General features: G+C 35.7%; 2 protein-coding genes across 3 annotated transcripts; both read left to right on the top strand.

The window, feature by feature from the left end:
* The first annotated feature begins 5491 nt into the window (after window positions 1-5491).
* On the top strand, window positions 5492-12104 carry LOC122313949 (probable methyltransferase PMT2). 2 transcript variants are annotated; one of them, XM_043129293.1, is made up of 7 exons: window positions 5492-5917; window positions 7012-7666; window positions 7801-8011; window positions 8196-8490; window positions 9432-9821; window positions 10172-10249; window positions 11591-12104. In XM_043129293.1, the coding sequence occupies exons 2-7, from the start codon at window positions 7019-7021 to the stop codon at window positions 11820-11822; spliced, it is 1854 nt and encodes a 617-aa protein (XP_042985227.1). In that variant the 5' UTR covers window positions 5492-5917; window positions 7012-7018; the 3' UTR covers window positions 11823-12104. The 2 variants fall into 2 exon arrangements, with proteins under 2 accessions (XP_042985227.1, XP_042985226.1); XM_043129292.1 differs by lacking the exon at window positions 5492-5917 and adding an exon at window positions 6535-6646.
* A 2073-nt stretch (window positions 12105-14177) lies between these two features.
* Window positions 14178-16549, top strand: LOC122313329 (protein PHYTOCHROME KINASE SUBSTRATE 1-like). Its single transcript, XM_043128222.1, has one exon. The coding sequence runs from the start codon at window positions 14646-14648 to the stop codon at window positions 16110-16112; it is 1467 nt and encodes a 488-aa protein (XP_042984156.1). The 5' UTR covers window positions 14178-14645; the 3' UTR covers window positions 16113-16549.
* The last annotated feature ends 328 nt before the right edge of the window (window positions 16550-16877 follow it).

Below are 16877 nucleotides of genomic sequence, written 5' to 3'. Positions count from 1 at the left end.
TAACCTTTTATTTGAATTTTTTTGAAAAGTGAATGATGTTGTCTTTGACATGTGAATCTTTTTAAATTTGAATATGAAGTCTCATATGGCTATAAATAGATCATTTGAGAGCTTCACATTCACAACATCCAGAGCATACAACATTCATTCAAAGCTTTCATTCTCTCTTCTCTAAGCATTGAGCCTTAATCCTTATTCATTTTGAGAGATATAGTTTGTGCTGTATTGTTCTTATTTCACTCATTGAGGAGTGTTTTCTGATAACCTACCCACTATCAGTTTTTGTATCAGAAAAATGGTGTGTATAACCCTTGTACATGTAGAAAGTATTCTATACGGGAAATAGTTGAATCACCACTTGTAAGGTGATTGCAAGTGTAGAGGGTGTTCTACACGGATCCTTTGTAGCGTTGTTGTTCAAAGGTGTAATAGGTTTCTATCTCCACCTAAACGAGGTTGAATAGTGAATTTGGGAATCCTCAAGGGGTAGCTTGAGGCGAGGACGTAGGCAGTGGGGCCGAATCTCGTTAACATACTGAGTTTGCTTCTCTCTTACCCTTACTCTTTATATTTATTGTTATTTCATATTTTGTTTATATTTTATATTATATATTTAATTTATAATTGTTATTTTTTTTAATACAACTCAATTCACCCCCCTCTTGTGTTAGTCATCTGGACAACAAAATATATAGAAAGGTGGATTTTGCGACTATGGAGAGGAAGTGATCAAAGGAATGGGCTAACGTGAGGACTTTCAATCGATTAAAAAGATGCGTGGGGCTCGCTTTGTTGCAGCGTTTTTAATCCTTTTACTTGCAAATTCAGTATTGGAAGAGATATATTTTTATTATATACTTATATCTTAACATTTCTTATCATGTGTGGGTTAAGCTCTTCTTAATGAGTGGGTCCAAAACAAAGAATATTTAATTAAATGTAATAGAGTATAGAGTCAAGATTCGAACAGAAAAAAATTCTACTTTGATACCATATGAAATCACCATTTATTCTAAAAGTAAGAACTGTTAAAAAGAGATAGATTTTTTATTAGTTAAATTATATCTCAACAATATAATCATGGGTCAAGTCTCTAATCTTCTTCTTACAAAGAAAACACATACAATTAGATGACAACAAAAACCCATAAAAGATCTAATAATATGAATCCAAATTCACATTGGCAGGCCTTTAAACAAAATCTAAAGCAATTTATGTCACTTCTTGTGACAATGAATCGGGGATTTCATTTTTACTTTTGTCTTTCCAATCAGCAAATTATATATAGATTATTCTATTTTATGTCTATAAGCAGCGGGCTCCTTCTCCTTTCTTAATTTGCCTCCTATATATATATATTTATATATTTGTCACCTTTATGTAGCATATTGCTGGGTATCGTCTCTGAACACACTACTTCACATGCTATGAATCTATATATGATATTGGCTGGTCTTTTTTTTTTTTCTTTTTTTTTTTATTTGAACGGTACTTTACCATATATGCATCTAATTAACCTACCTCACTATATTTGCACTTCAGTTTAATATATATATATATATATATATATATAAAAGAAGAAAGGAGAAATGAGCTTTAAAACTTACCATGCTATTTCAAATCACATCAATTTATAAATTTATTTTTATGTCATCTCTTTATTTTTAAATTATTTCAGAAAACATATTTTATCAGATATTGTTGAGCAGATGGGTGGGCCCATTGCAGGAAAACTTTACTTTCTCAAAGCCCTAAGTTTTCAAGCACGGCCCAAATCTTCTTGTTTGCGTGCTAGCTAATGAGGGTTACGAATAATATATTATTGAGATTCTGAGAAGCTAGCACAATAATGTACATGAATGGCAATGGGCTACGATGGGCCATATGTGGGCCAATATCTATTTCTGTCCTATTAACTAGACCTTGCCCAATTAATGTTGGATCCAAAAGATATATAGCCGGCTAGCTTTATGCCCTTTGTCAACCAAAGAACGTACATGAATGGCACACAAAATGATGGAAAAGCTAGCTAATAATTTATCCCCTAGTACAAACCTTGTCACGTTGGTTCAATTAATTAAAGTTGTAGAAAGCTGACCCTTTTATTTAAATCCACACTGATCTGATCCAAAAACCTGCGGATTTTCAAATCCAAGTGATTAACATTATATTAATTATGAGAGGCTTAGAGGAATTAAACTATACATTAAATTAATGTTGTTGGTCCATCTTCATTAGTTTGGTGTGTACAAAGACCATTGAATAATAAATCGTGATGGGAAATGGTCCATCCATGAAGTTGCATTTATGTTCCAAGACAGACAACGTTAAAAAACCATTCAACATAATGGGGAGCCGAGCCTTCCAAAGTCTTTTGATATATTATATATAATTATTTTTTAATTTAATTATTTATTTATTTGTGGGACAGAAGGGCCATCAATTAATCCTTGATCCATGCTGAAAGTGAGATTTCGTCAATATTCTTTCAAGTGAACCCACCATGATCTTGCCGCCTTGTCGGCAAGTAGTGCTGGTTGGAGGATTCCTCTATTTTCTTCTTTTTATTTTTCAATTTGTTTTTAAAAAAAAATTTGATTGGGTCATTCAATTTCATCATTAAGCAACTATTTTTTATATTGACTAAATAAATAATCTGGTTGTTGGGGTTGGTGTAATTAGAGTTGAATCTAATTGATCAGCAGTGCTAATTAGTATTTGAATGATATTTATAATCGTGTAATGCATAAATATCACATAATTTTTTTAAAAAAAATGAGTGAATGCAAGACTTATATGATAAAAATTTAATTTTTTAATAACAAATTTTATTCTTTTTTAAAAAAATTACACGGCGCTTACGTACTCTATAACTATATTCAGCATTACTCTTGAGTTGGTTAATTTGTTGTTTTTTTAAAAAACTACTAATTGAGTTTCAACCCATTTTCGAGCTATATTTTATATATACTATAATTTATTTATTTTTAATTTTGAATGAGTTTAAAAGATTTATTCACGAAGTTATTTGATTAATTTATTTTTCTTCAAAATAAAGGAAATATCATTACTGAACAGTGAACACTTATGTCTTTTTGCTAAAATTCGTATTTATAATTAGTTGCTTAATTATGTTAAGATTATGTCATTTAAATCTTTAAACTTGTTTGTATTTGAAGTTACTAAAGTTAAATTGACAAACCTTATATTTATAATCGGTTATTCATGACTTTTTTCATCTTAAAATATAATATTTTTAAGTTATATCTTATGGCTTTATTCATAATTATTTAATTGATATCCATCACACATTATAAGTATGATTTTTCTTTTTCTTTTTTTTTTTTGTGAATGAAGACTTAATTTGTCTATTTCTCGGGCCATCTCAATCCGTTTGAATTAAACTCAAAATAGACATTTGAAGTGAGTCGGTTATATATATAATTTATTAGGTATTTAATGTTTTTTGACAAATTTACTCTGACGCTATAAATAATAAAAAATGATTGATCTATAAAACGAGAGAAAACTTATAAAGTTATAACGGTATCTTGATGAGATACGTCAAATAGTAAAAATGGTAAAATAGATAAATAATCATATTTAGAAGTCTTTACATTACATTCTATGCACGTGACAGAATTTAACGCATCACATTAATACATCAATTTATAAATTTGTTTTTATATAATCTTTTCATATCTCTATATATAATAACTTTTATGTATCTATTTATACCTAAACTCTCTTAAATCTAATTCAAACTATTTAAAAAAAGAAAATTATTAAATTATCTTGAAGTACAATTATATAGTAATTTCAATCTACCATAACATGCTATGATATTAAAATTGTTTGTATAAATATTAATTTTGAATAACATAACACCTTATGATAAGTTAGAGTATCGTGTGTACATGTTCCGAAACGGTTTAAAATTAAGGATAATGTCACGATGCTATTTAAATATGAAAAAGTCTACTTGTACCCGGGGTTGGGGAACCCCGGCGTACTGTCCCTCCAAATATACAATAATAAAACGGTGCGTTTCAAATTTGGACGTGTGGGTGCTTTTTTCTCTCGAGTCCTTCTCAACTCCATCTTTCTCTCTAACCATCTCGTAGCTGTAATTGAGCTTCCCAATTTGGTGCTTCCTCATTAAGAAAGAAACAACTTTGGTGCTTTCCCTCATTTTTCTCGGGAAAGTCTTATATTCCAAACCGTCATTTTTCTCGAGAAAGTCTTATATTCTAAACCATCAAACTTCCTAGACAGAAGAGACGTAGTTATGTTTCGGATACAACTTTCATTATTTTCTTAATGATAATAGAGAGTGTTTGCCTCTCCATCCGATATACCTGGGATAAAGCTATGGATCGATGTTAGTCTTTTTCCTTGTCTTTCCAATCCTTGGGCATAAGCTCTCCAATTATCTGTCATTTTCTTTCCATTTTTCAACAAGACAAGCATATCTTTTGAATCTTCCCCCTAAGGGGGTTCTTTCGTGGATTTTGATATTTGGGAAGTGGGTTTCAGCGCGGAGATCTTCTCTGTATCTGAAATTGGTGATGTTGATGGTGATAGCATATAAAATTGTATCTAGCCCATATGAGCAAAAGAAAAAACTTGTAACTTGCTAAATTGTATGCTTTTCAGTGATTAGTGCTGCCGCTTATCGAAGGGAAAGATATTTATGTTCTGAACTATTCTTACCAAATCTAAAACTTCAAGTTTGAGGAAGTTACTATGAGGTATTTTTGAAGACGTAATACCTTTGGATTGTTGAAGAGGGAACTTCAAGTTTGTGGATTGTTGAAATTTCTTCTAGACCCAAACGACACTCTCTCTCTCAGAAAAAAATCTTCGACACCACTGACGCTAGTTGTTTTCTAGGTTGGGTTTTTTTTTGTTTTTTTTAATATATCTGCTCACATCAGCCGATTCTCCCAAAGGTACACAACTCCAGGTACATGTAGCAATTCTGTTTAAATATGTATTCCAAATATGCACATCAGTAAAAATAGATTTTTTTTTCTTTTAAAAATTTTTAATTATTAAATAAATAAATAAAAAATAAAAATTTATTAATAGTCACCTTTTTTATTACTGAAAAAATTGAAAGACATTGAAATACACAATTGAACCCATTGGATAATCGCACCATCATATTCCTTTAATTAATAGCACTGTATATAGATGGAGCTAACGTCACACAAGCCTCAATAGACCAGACCGCACCATCGTTGCATGCGCCTTCAACCGATCCACCGCAAGCTGAAGTATCCCGGTCAATGAGATCCACGACCCTCCATCACCACGGGCACTGGCCAGTGAGCAGCCCCATGGTCTTTGGGATGGGACCCACACGCAGCGGGGGCTCCCAGCTAAGTCACTCCCATTGCGCGTGGGTCCAGCCGAAACCCAGTTGGGTTGCATTAAGCAGCAGGACGGACATACGCAGTATATATATATATATCATGACTATAAAGGCAACCCATGTTAATTACCTACTTGTCGTGGAACTACGAAAAACGGAGATCCTCGTCTCGTACTGTGTGTCTGTGGGGGTGTCTTCTATGCTTTAATTTACGGTGCATGATCGTAACTGTGAAAAGAGAGAGTGCGTGATCTCTCGTAGACGCTTCCTCCAAATCCATCCACGTACGAAGTTCGTCTGCAATATATTGATTTTTGGAAGCTGTTTATAGGGTTTGCTGGGGTTTTATCAACACGTCCCACAGTCATTGCATCCCCCACTCTTTATCATTGTTGTTGCTCCGCAAAAGCAACCGAAAAAAAGTGGCAGCGAGATTTTGTTTTGTTTTGTTTTGTTTTTTTTTTTTTCCAATCTCCTTCTTTGTCGTCTCTGATAGGTCTGCCAGATCTTTCCCTGCTTTTTCGTCTCTTCATGCTATTGGTAAGAGATCTCCATTTTTATTTTGGCGCCATTTTTTTTGTTTTCCTTTTATGCTGCACTTTCTTTTTGTTGAATAAGAGTCGGATCTACTTCCTGGTGTTATGATATTGTAAAGGGATAGAGAAGCTTCTCTGATTCGTTTTTTTTTTTTCTTTTCATAATTCTATAAATTTGCTAGTTTTGGATGCTAACTCTGAACAAAATTATTTTTGATGTATTGTTAAGCTGAATGGAGTAGAGGGTTTTGGTTCTGTTTTTTTTTTTTTTTTGTTTTTCGGTTCTTCATTGGTGGATAGATTTTTAGAATCGAAACGTTTGAGAATCGTAATTTCCTGTACCATATAATATCCGAAACCAAAAGGTATCTTCATTAATGTAAAACATGGATGTTTATTTTGGAGCCAAAAGGAACGCTAAAACAGAGTATCTAACGTTGCTCAAACAGTCAAACTTGGACCACTTCCCTCTTCTCGTTTATCAGCAACTCAACGATTTTTTATGCTGGTCCTCCCCCTTCATCACAAACCCACACACCCCCCCCCCCCCCCCCGGGGCGGCTTTTTTTTTTTTTTTTTTTTTTTTTTTTTTCTCTTTGCGCCATCTGAGACAGTAGATCTAAAGCTATCTTTTTGTTTCATCTGTTTGTGTTTTTCGGAACACTTGCTTTACACCAATAATTAGGGATGATTAGAAATTATTGATGTTCTCTGAGATATCTGCTGTTTCAAGGTTTATTGCACCTAGCTGACGGTTCACTGATTAAATTGGCAGTTTACTCATCTTTTTTTAGTGCATTGGTCTTGAAATAAGTAGTTTTAATTTCATGGTCATTTCCGTGCTTTTGGGAGTATTATTATTGAATATAAGTCCTCTCTTGTGGATTTTATTTTTACCTGTCAATGGTTTCTAATAGTTCTTAATTCTTTGTGGTAAAAGAAATAATTGCTAGCACACATTTGCAAGCTTTTTGTGTCTGGAAGACATGCATATTTACCTTCATGTGGGTGTCTGGTTGTGCTGTTTCGAATTAGCATTAAACTTTGTGGGGACTTTTCATTTTCTATGGTACTAAAACAATGTGGGCACTGTTTCAGGATCTATATGGCAATGAAAGCAAATTCTACTGATGGTAGGACTAGGAGCTCTATACAGATTTTTATTGTAGTGGGTTTATGCTGTTTTTTCTATATTCTGGGTGCATGGCAGAGGAGTGGTTTCGGGAAGGGAGATGGTATAGCTATGGAAATCACTAAAGGTGGGGCAGATTGCAATATAGTCCCAAATTTAAATTTTGAGACTCATCATGGTGGTGAAGCTGGGAGTGTTGATGAATCTGAATCAAAACTCAAAGTTTTTGAGCCATGTGATCCTCGTCACACTGATTACACGCCCTGCCAAGATCAGATGCGTGCCATGACTTTCCCCAGGGAAAATATGATTTATCGAGAAAGACATTGTCCTCCTGAGCAAGAGAAGTTGCATTGCCTAATCCCAGCACCCAAGGGGTATGTAACTCCATTCCCCTGGCCAAAGAGTCGTGACTATGTACCCTTTGCCAATGCACCGTATAAGAGCTTGACAGTTGAGAAGGCTGTTCAGAACTGGATTCAGTACGAGGGAAATGTATTCAGGTTTCCTGGAGGAGGGACACAGTTCCCCCATGGAGCAGATAAATATATTGATCAGCTAGCTTCTGTAATACCAATTGAGAATGGAACAGTTAGAACTGCATTGGATACTGGTTGTGGGGTATGTTAAGTTCTCAAATTTCTATTCATTGTGTCAACCATTACATCTTTTTCTCTGTTTCCTGGAACGCAGATCAACTTTTCATGTTTAACTGTGTGATTTCTAAGATTCCAGCAATGGTTTATTTTGCTCAGGTTGCCAGTTGGGGGGCATACCTTCTGAGTAGAGATGTTATTGCCATGTCATTTGCACCAAGAGATTCACATGAAGCACAGGTTCAATTTGCTCTTGAAAGGGGTGTACCTGCAGTAATTGGGGTTTTAGGTACCATAAAGCTACCGTATCCATCTAGGGCCTTTGACATGGCTCATTGTTCCCGTTGCTTAATTCCATGGGGGGCAAATGGTGAGAATTATATGTTACAAAAGACTTTATGGAGCATTGAGTTTTACTAGAAATGACTTGCAGTTTTTCCAATTTGTGTTCCCTTTTTCCCTGCATCCTGTCCTACATGGCCACCTCTATAATGTACAGAAGAATGATAGCAGCTGTCTGAAATTGGATCTGATATTTCTCTCTCTCTTTGCAGATGGAATATATTTGATGGAAGTTGATCGAGTTCTTAGGCCTGGTGGTTACTGGGTCCTTTCAGGTCCTCCAATTAATTGGAAGAATAACTATAAAGCATGGCAACGTCCAAAGGAGGAACTTCAGGAGGAACAAAGAAGGATAGAAGAGACTGCCAAACTACTTTGCTGGGAAAAGAAGTATGAGAAGGGTGAAATTGCCATCTGGAGAAAGAGATTAAATGCTTATTCATGTCCTGGCAGACAAGACGATTCACAGGCTACTTTTTGCAAATCTGTTGAAGGAGATGATGTCTGGTAAGCATGTGTTTAGAGAATAAATTTTGCAACGCATCCATGTTAATCTTACAAATAATTTTGGCAGTAACTCAGGTCTCAATATAAGCCAAACTAATGGCCTCAGATTTAAGAAAGAGACATTTATGGTCTCTATAGTTTATGGCTAGTTGGTTCTTAGTCCCCAAGGTTTACAATAATCAAATCCTTAACATTTAAAAATAATTGCAATGTCATCCTTGGGTCAACAAAGCTTACTGATGTGGCATGATTTCTGTTGACACCTCAATAGAAGCTTATGTTGTATGAAAAAATTATGGCTATGTGGCTTTGGCAGTAACTAATGAAAATGTTTTAAATATAAAATGTTACCTAGAACTTATCGTGTGTTTTATACTTACACCTCAAACTATCAAAACTTACACATTATACCCACAAACTATCACCTGTTGTCAAATGGCACCCTTCATTAAGATCCAACAGTCAAGATTGTGTTTCATTGCCCTTTTTCTACTGTTTTGACAGTCAGATTTGCGGGAAAAAAAATAAAAAATTGTCCCAGCCTCAAGTTCAGTGGAGCAAAGCATAACGTTATAATAATTTTTAAATAGAAAGGATTTGATTTTTAAATTTTATGATTTTAGGGACCAACTTGAAACAGACTGAAATTATAAAGATTATACTGCTGAAGTAGATGATGTCTGACATGCATGCCTTCAGAAAAATGCTCAAAAAAAAAAAAAAATGACGGTAACCCAGGTTTCCCATTACCCAAACAATGCTGTCTGGATTATTCCTAGCAAATATCATTTAACTTTTTCTGAAATTAAGTTTCTGAACATTAGTAATTTTGAACTTTTGCTTGGTCATTCGGAAGTTGAACAGAAATCTTTAACCTGAGCCATTCTGATGTTTTTGACATACATACATTATTTTCTAAAACTCTCTTTGGCAATTAATAGGTACAAGAAAATGGAACCATGCATAACTCCATATCCTGATGTCAGTAGTCCAGATGAAGTTGCTGGTGGAGAAATAAAATCTTTTCCAGAAAGGGTTTATTCTGTTCCTCCTAGAATTACTAGTGGATCTATTCCTGGAGTTTCCGTTGAGACATACCAGGAGGAGAATAGTAAATGGAAGAAGCATGTGAATGCTTATAAAAGGATCAATAAACTTATTGACTCTGGAAGGTATCGCAACATTATGGATATGAATGCTGGTTTGGGAGGTTTTGCCGCTGCCCTTGTATCTCCCAAATTGTGGGTCATGAATGTTGTGCCTACTATTGCTGAGAAAAACACATTGGGTGTCATTTATGAGCGAGGATTGATTGGCATATATCACGACTGGTACAACTTTCTCTGCTTTCTGGTCCAGTTCTATCATTTCAGCTGTGAATCATTATTTTAGCCTGCTTACTGATTTTGTAAAAAATGGACGCACTTCTTGTTCTAATATCTTTTCTTTTGCTCTAAAGTAGATTCCTTTTAGAGTACTCACTAGAAACTGCTTAGTCGCTTATGGGGGTTTATTTTACTACGTGTTCATTTTGGGCCATCTTGTGTTGGGATTCTAATCCACTGATATGTACCCAGTGTTGCAGAGTTGTCCAACCACAGCTGAATTTTGTTTCTCTTATTTCTTTATTTTATGTCCTTCTAATGATTACTACTATCTTTTAATCATCATCCTGGTTCAGGTGTGAAGCTTTCTCCACATACCCAAGGACATATGACCTCATTCATGCACATGGCGTCTTCCATTTGTACAAGGACAAGTATGTAATTCTTCACAAATTCTTCACATATTTGTTCATTTGAATCCTATATCCAAGTCTTCTTCTTTTCTTTGTACGCCGTGGGGGGGTGTTCTCTCAAGGTGTCATTCCGACCTTCATTGTGAATGATTCCCCATTATGATAAGGATAGACGATGTATGGGATCCCACATTGCTTGGAAAAGAGAAGTTCTTGCTCTTTATATAATATTTAAATGAAACTCTAATTGTATCATTAATTAGTGTTTTTTAAGTATAGGCCATGTGGTTCAAGCCTTCCATTGGAGTGCTACAAATGGTATCAGAGCCAATTCCAATTAGAAATGTGGAACTTGAGCCGTGCCCACCTACGATAGATTGACCCGATGAGGATATCGAGAATATAAGAGAGAAGATTGTGATACCCCATTCTGATAATAATAGGTGGTGTATGGGATCCCCACATTGTTGGGAAATAAGAAATCCTTGCTCTTTATAATGTTTCAATGGGGTTCCAATTGTATCATTGACTAGTCATTTTGGAGCATAGACCATGTGGTTTGGATTTTCCATTAGACCGTTACATTCATTCTATTAGAATGATGAAATACTTGGCTCATTTATAGTTAGCACAAATGATTTTCCCGTCTAGATGAGTCTCTTAGGCCTCGTTTAGTTACATAAATGAGATGAAAAATTTGTGAATAGTTTGTGAATAATAGTGAAATGGTTTGATTAGTTAAGATGCTTTATGGGGCTTTGGGAAATGAGAGAGGAAAAATTGAATAAAAATATTATAAAGTTAAATATTGTTAAAATATTATTTTTTTAATATTATTTTTGTTTTGAGGGATTTGAAAATTTGAATTGTTTTTATGTTTTGTTTGGAAGTTCAGGAAAGTTGTAAGTAATGATTAGATGAAAAAGTTAAAAATATAAAATTGAAAAGTATTTGTGTTTGAATGATGTTCAGATGTTGAGATGAGATGGGTTAAGACCATCTGTGAAACCAAATGGGACCTTAATTGAGCTGAAGGTGGGCTGCTTCCTAGCAACATTGTGCTTAGTGCATATCTCCAGTTTGGGGCTGTAGTAGTGTTTTTTATAGATGCCATATAGCTCAACATTTTCATCTATGTCTGCGCTTCGATAAAGAACCATTTAAAGAATTAATTATGATGACACTGAATTTTCCTGCTCAACTTCTGGCACCTAAAAAATCTCAATGATGATCATTGATTTCCTTTTTTCCGTATGCAGATGAGTAGTACTTGGTCTTTGTAGAATCAACTATTTTAGTTCCAGATTTGATCTGATCTTAGAGTCACTTATGTAACCTGTATGTACTGCAAAACAAATGCAGATGCAATGCTGAAGACATTCTCCTGGAGATGGACAGGATTTTGCGACCTGAAGGAGCAGTCATATTCCGGGACGAGGTCGACGTGCTGATCAAGGTGAAGAAAATAGTTGGAGGGATGAGATGGGATACTAAAATGGTGGACCATGAGGATGGCCCCCTCGTTCCTGAGAAGATATTGATTGCTGTGAAGCAATATTGGGTTGCAGGTGGAAACTACACATCCACGCAATGAATGAATACTCTGAAGGAAAATCGGACTCATTGGCGAGGTTTATGCCGGCAATGCTCTTTATTATACAAATCCTGACACAAATTTGTTCATTTTACGATGGGCACGCCAGCTGCACAAGATTCATGTTTCACTAATCTTGACCTTGCCCAATGTTTCTTTTGCAGTAATTTATCAACAGACAAGCTACAAAGCTGTGTTTGTAAGGTTTCTGGCATTGTTCCTCTTTTGTCGAATGTTAAAGTAATGTATGATGTTGTCGTACACAATGAATTATTACCATCACCTAATGTCTAACTGAGATAAATGCCCCGTGAGATATTGTGAGCGGCCCTAGGAGTGGTTGTAAACTTTTGTTCGTCAATCACTTCTCTCCCTTATCTTTCTTCAATCACTTCTCTTCCTTTTCTTTACGTTCTCTTCTCCAAGACCACAAATTTTGAAGGGAAACCATGCATGCATCATTGCATCACCAACACCATAGAAGCATACTGTCTACGTACATCCCCCAGCTCCTACCCTGCATGGAAGGAAGGACGAGAAATTGATTAATCGTTTAAACGAATATTTATGGCAGATGTAGAATAATCAGTATATGTTATATATAGCACCTAAGCCAACCAAGGCCTGTCTAGAACAGACCACCTTCTAAGCCATTCACCGACAACTCTTATTTGACACTCAGATCCCACGTACGTACGTCCGACCTACTCAGGTCCCATTGAGTCAGAAAACAAAACCCCATTAACATATATAGTTGAGAGTTGAGCCGCACACTGGGAATGTTGTCGATCCTATTAAACTGATGTGTTTTAATCCATTAATTGCCTGTCTTAAAATTTTGAGAGGCAGCTTGGTTCTGTGCATGCAGGTAGGGTGAGTTTTTTGTGCGGATTAGATTAGATCAATTATCTCTTTAATTAAAAGATGCACAAAGCACAAGCTGGTAGATTTGTGAGATATTGGTCGATCGAGATGGAGATGGGACATTGGAAAGGTTTCAATTATGTGAGCCAGCATGAATTCAATGCATGTCTACTGTAATATTCTCGCCGCCATATTTTTTTATCTACGAGTAATGCTATTTATTATCTTTTTAACTATTTTTTTATTATTTGCTGATTTAATCACATTCTGATTAGAAAATAAGTTGCTATTTTTTTATTTATCTATCAATCATTTGATGCCATATAAAGAAAAAATGATGAAATGATAATAGTCAATATAATTGTAAATAGTATTTTTCTTCTTTATTAATGTCTTTGTTGATATAGGTACTGTGGAACCAGTGTATCTTGCCAAAAAGAGAGGCAATTTAAACACACTCTAGCAGCTTGTCTGTAATCTTTCAATTGGATAAAAAAAGACCGTCGTTGATTAGTCTATATGGGACTACATGGATCTATGAGGATCACATGATTAGCATTTTAAAGTTTTGCTTGTGTAACCAAACCGTATCATATATACAACTCCAACGTTAGAGTAATACTATATAAAGTCGTGAAGTGTTTAAATACCTTATAATTATTTTTTTTTTAAAGTAGGGTCTATTATTAAAAAATTAAATTTTTTTATGTGAATTCTGTATTTACTCATTTTTTTCAAAATGATTGTACAACGCTTACGCACTCCACAATTATAAATATCATTTCTCTAATTAAAAATTCACTTTTTATAATTAAAAGTTATACGAGATTTGCACACCCTAAATTTATATTTGGCATTACTCATATATTATTGGAATTGTGATGGTGACTGCACATACCCCATCTTATATATATCAAAAATTCTATGTACAACCACTTTTGCATACTCCTTACATACTCTATTAATATGATTGACTGCAACATCAGTTATATAACTATGTATATGTATATAAATTACGTAATCTTCAATCCATATGATAATCATCCTTTCATGAAGTTCTGTTTTTTGTGATAACCCATATGAAAATTACCAACCCAATAATATATAATTATTGGTGTTGCGCATGCTATAAGGATGTATGAGACCGATGATTAATGTCCAGGGGGAAATCACGTATTAAATCAATCATGTGGACCATCCATTCCATACTTTCCTCTCCATCAGCTTGTCAAAATAGCAAACTTTAGAATTTACTACAAATATATATTATCCAATCAAGATGGTATTGATGTTGTCAATATCCATACAAATTTTCAATTAGTTTCTTACCACTAGAGATTGAAGAACAAGAAGGTCAAAATGATCTCATATCGGCTAATATGGGGAAAAAAATGCCATATGTAAGGATTGTTATAATTTAAAGTATAAAAGTACTAAAGAAACTTGAATGGAAAATTTCACATCTTTCTTGTTAAGTATCACCAATTTGGTCGGTTTGGCCTCAAAGCATATGGCCCTACATTATTAACATCTTGCATGCTCACATGCCTACTTATAGTACGAGTTATCAATGAGGCAAGAGGCTGTAAGAGCTAATTCTGATCAATTCAAACCCTAATGATCTTCTTCTTTCCAATTCTTCATCTCCCTGATCTTGTTTTGATAACTGCATCAAACCCTTTTCAGGTTTAGTTTCTTTCGTATAGGTATTATAGGGGGACCCTCTGGCTTCTTCGAGTCCAAGTACTTGTCTCAAGGAAGTAGCTCTTTTATATTTTCCCAGGCTCTGCACTTGAATCTTCTGCTACAAAATTTTGTAGCGTTGGTTCTTTCTTCTTTTCTTTTTGCACTTTTGTGGTTTCTTTCTAAGTTTTTCGACCACTTTTGAAACTCTTGTGTGGTCATCTACTCTTCTTGTTGGTTTTGTCCTGCAGAAGTATTTTCTTTAGTGATAGAGCTATGGCTATTTTTACCTTAACCTCAGCTTGCAATACCAGTCTTTCGCAAACTTTGTCATCCGGAAACAACAACGGGAATCTCCGTGACGCCTCGTTTTCTTCATATCTGAACGGTGTAGAGGAAACATTTGTTCGTAAACTTACCGTGTCAAGTGGAAATCTGGGGCCTATCATGACCACTGAAGATCAGAAAACTCACGTTGGAAGAACAAAGGAGGATGAGGAAGAAATTGGAGTATTTGGTGCCGAGAAGTACTTCAAAGGAGGAATGGATGAGGATACCCCAATAACTACCAGCATGAGTGCAAGGAAGTACCAATACAAGAACGATGAACATGTTAATCTAGACACCAAGAAGTGCAGAGTTCAGCCTGGAACTCCGAGTGTTCAGTCTGAATCAAGTTGGAACAGCCAAAGCGCGTTCCTGCAGAGTGGTGTAAGAAATCCTTCAAGGGCTAACACGAACAAGGCACGTGGAAAGAAGATTCTTGCAGGTCTTGGCTGCTCTACATGTTCTGATAAAGATTCTGTCGAAATTAAAGAACGTGTTGGAGAAATCAGCTTCAACAAAAGTGCTACCTCTGATGCAGTCCAAGGCAAAGTACTAAGCAAAAAAGAGCCCAGGAAAACTGGCCTAGACCTTGTTGAAGCAGCTCGAGCACAAAAATCTCTCCTGGACTATAAGGTCAAAGAAGATATTCATTGCCCGAAATTGGATAAGTTGGGAGCTGGATCGAGCAGAGAAAACTGTTTTAGCTTCCCAACTTCAAATTCCGGGGCGAGAACTCTACCTACAAAGTTGCAATTTCCACAAGCAGAAGAAGAAAAGCAGCGAAAGTCAATAGACGTGTTTGGTTCCCCCGTAATGGGAAAGAGAAACAAGTCATTACGCATTGAAAGGAGGCTAACAATGTTGTCTTGGGATGCCACTCCAAGAATGGAAGAAATCGAATTTCCTGCACGATCGGGTGGAACCTTGTACAATGATAGCGAGAGTGATGCAAGTTCAGACTTGTTTGAGCTAGAAAGCATCACAGGAAAAGCCAACCCATTTCTTGCAAGACAACCTTCAGATGCCACGTCGGGCTGTGTCACCCCTACAAACTGTTATGCACCAAGCGAGGCAAGCATAGAGTGGAGTGTAGTCACAGCCAGTGCTGCAGATTTCTCGGCGATGTCAGATTGTGAAGAGCTGAGGTCAACGACCATGAAAAGTCCAAGAAAACCGATTTCAACAGTTCCTAATGCCAAAACTAATGCTAACAAAGAGATACAGCGCCGCCGTTCAGGTATCTTGTCTGGTTGCAAGAGTCACAAAGCTGTGAGAGTTGCTGGAGATGTCTACAGGACAAATCATGAAAATGCAGATCATGTTTACCCACAAATAAGTGGCAGGTCAGATTCCTTCATTCCTGTGACAAGGTTTCAAGCTGAGAGTAAGTCGAACAGTTTTAATTCCAACTCCTAGTCAGGGCAACCTGCCTTTGCGGCACACTCACTCCCCCGGTCACAGTCGCCTCGCGCTTCACATCCTTCGTAGATTCAGTGATCTAGTTCTTCTGTTTTTTCACAAGTATGCTTTAATTATATGTTTTGTACTGTGCACGAATCTCGTACCATTAGTGATAAATTCTGTGGTGTGTGTAGAGGTTTATGGAGTAAACCTTTTTTTTTTTCTTTTCTTTTTTGGTTTTATTATCTTTGTGGATCTAAACGTAAGGATTGCAACAATCTACTCTCATGCCTTTGTCGATATTTTGAGTGCGGGCCATCAGTAGGAAACATGAGAAAAGATCCGGGACTCTTCACTACTTCCATCGAGTTCCCGGCTGAAACGGTGCTTTCAACTCCGATAAAAGTGACCGACACAAAATACATAAATGAATAAAAAAGCACTTTCAGTCAGTAGAGAAATGTTTTGACTTTAGTTTTTACCCTGCAAAATCATGTGAAACTAAATACAAAAAGGCCGCATAACTGTATTTTGTGAAAGGTGAAAACTCTGCTTACTGATTACCGTATTTAGTTCTCTTCTCTTCTGCACTTACATATCACTCACTAATTACAAGACAAGTGCTTCATGCCCATAAGAGGGGTCACAAGAGGTTCCATGTGTCCCTGAATGAATGTCAGACTTTCTACTACGTGTATAAATAAAGGGTGGTGAAGGACCATTTTCTGTCCAGCTGTTTGGTGATGAATTTTCAATTTTCAAGAAAGGAATGTCGGTTGG

Source organism: Carya illinoinensis, chromosome 6 (genome assembly GCF_018687715.1).
Source record: "Carya illinoinensis cultivar Pawnee chromosome 6, C.illinoinensisPawnee_v1, whole genome shotgun sequence".
Taxonomy (NCBI): domain Eukaryota; kingdom Viridiplantae; phylum Streptophyta; class Magnoliopsida; order Fagales; family Juglandaceae; genus Carya; species Carya illinoinensis.
The sequence above is the reverse complement of the archived record's forward strand: the minus strand, read 5'-3'. Positions and strand labels throughout refer to the sequence as shown.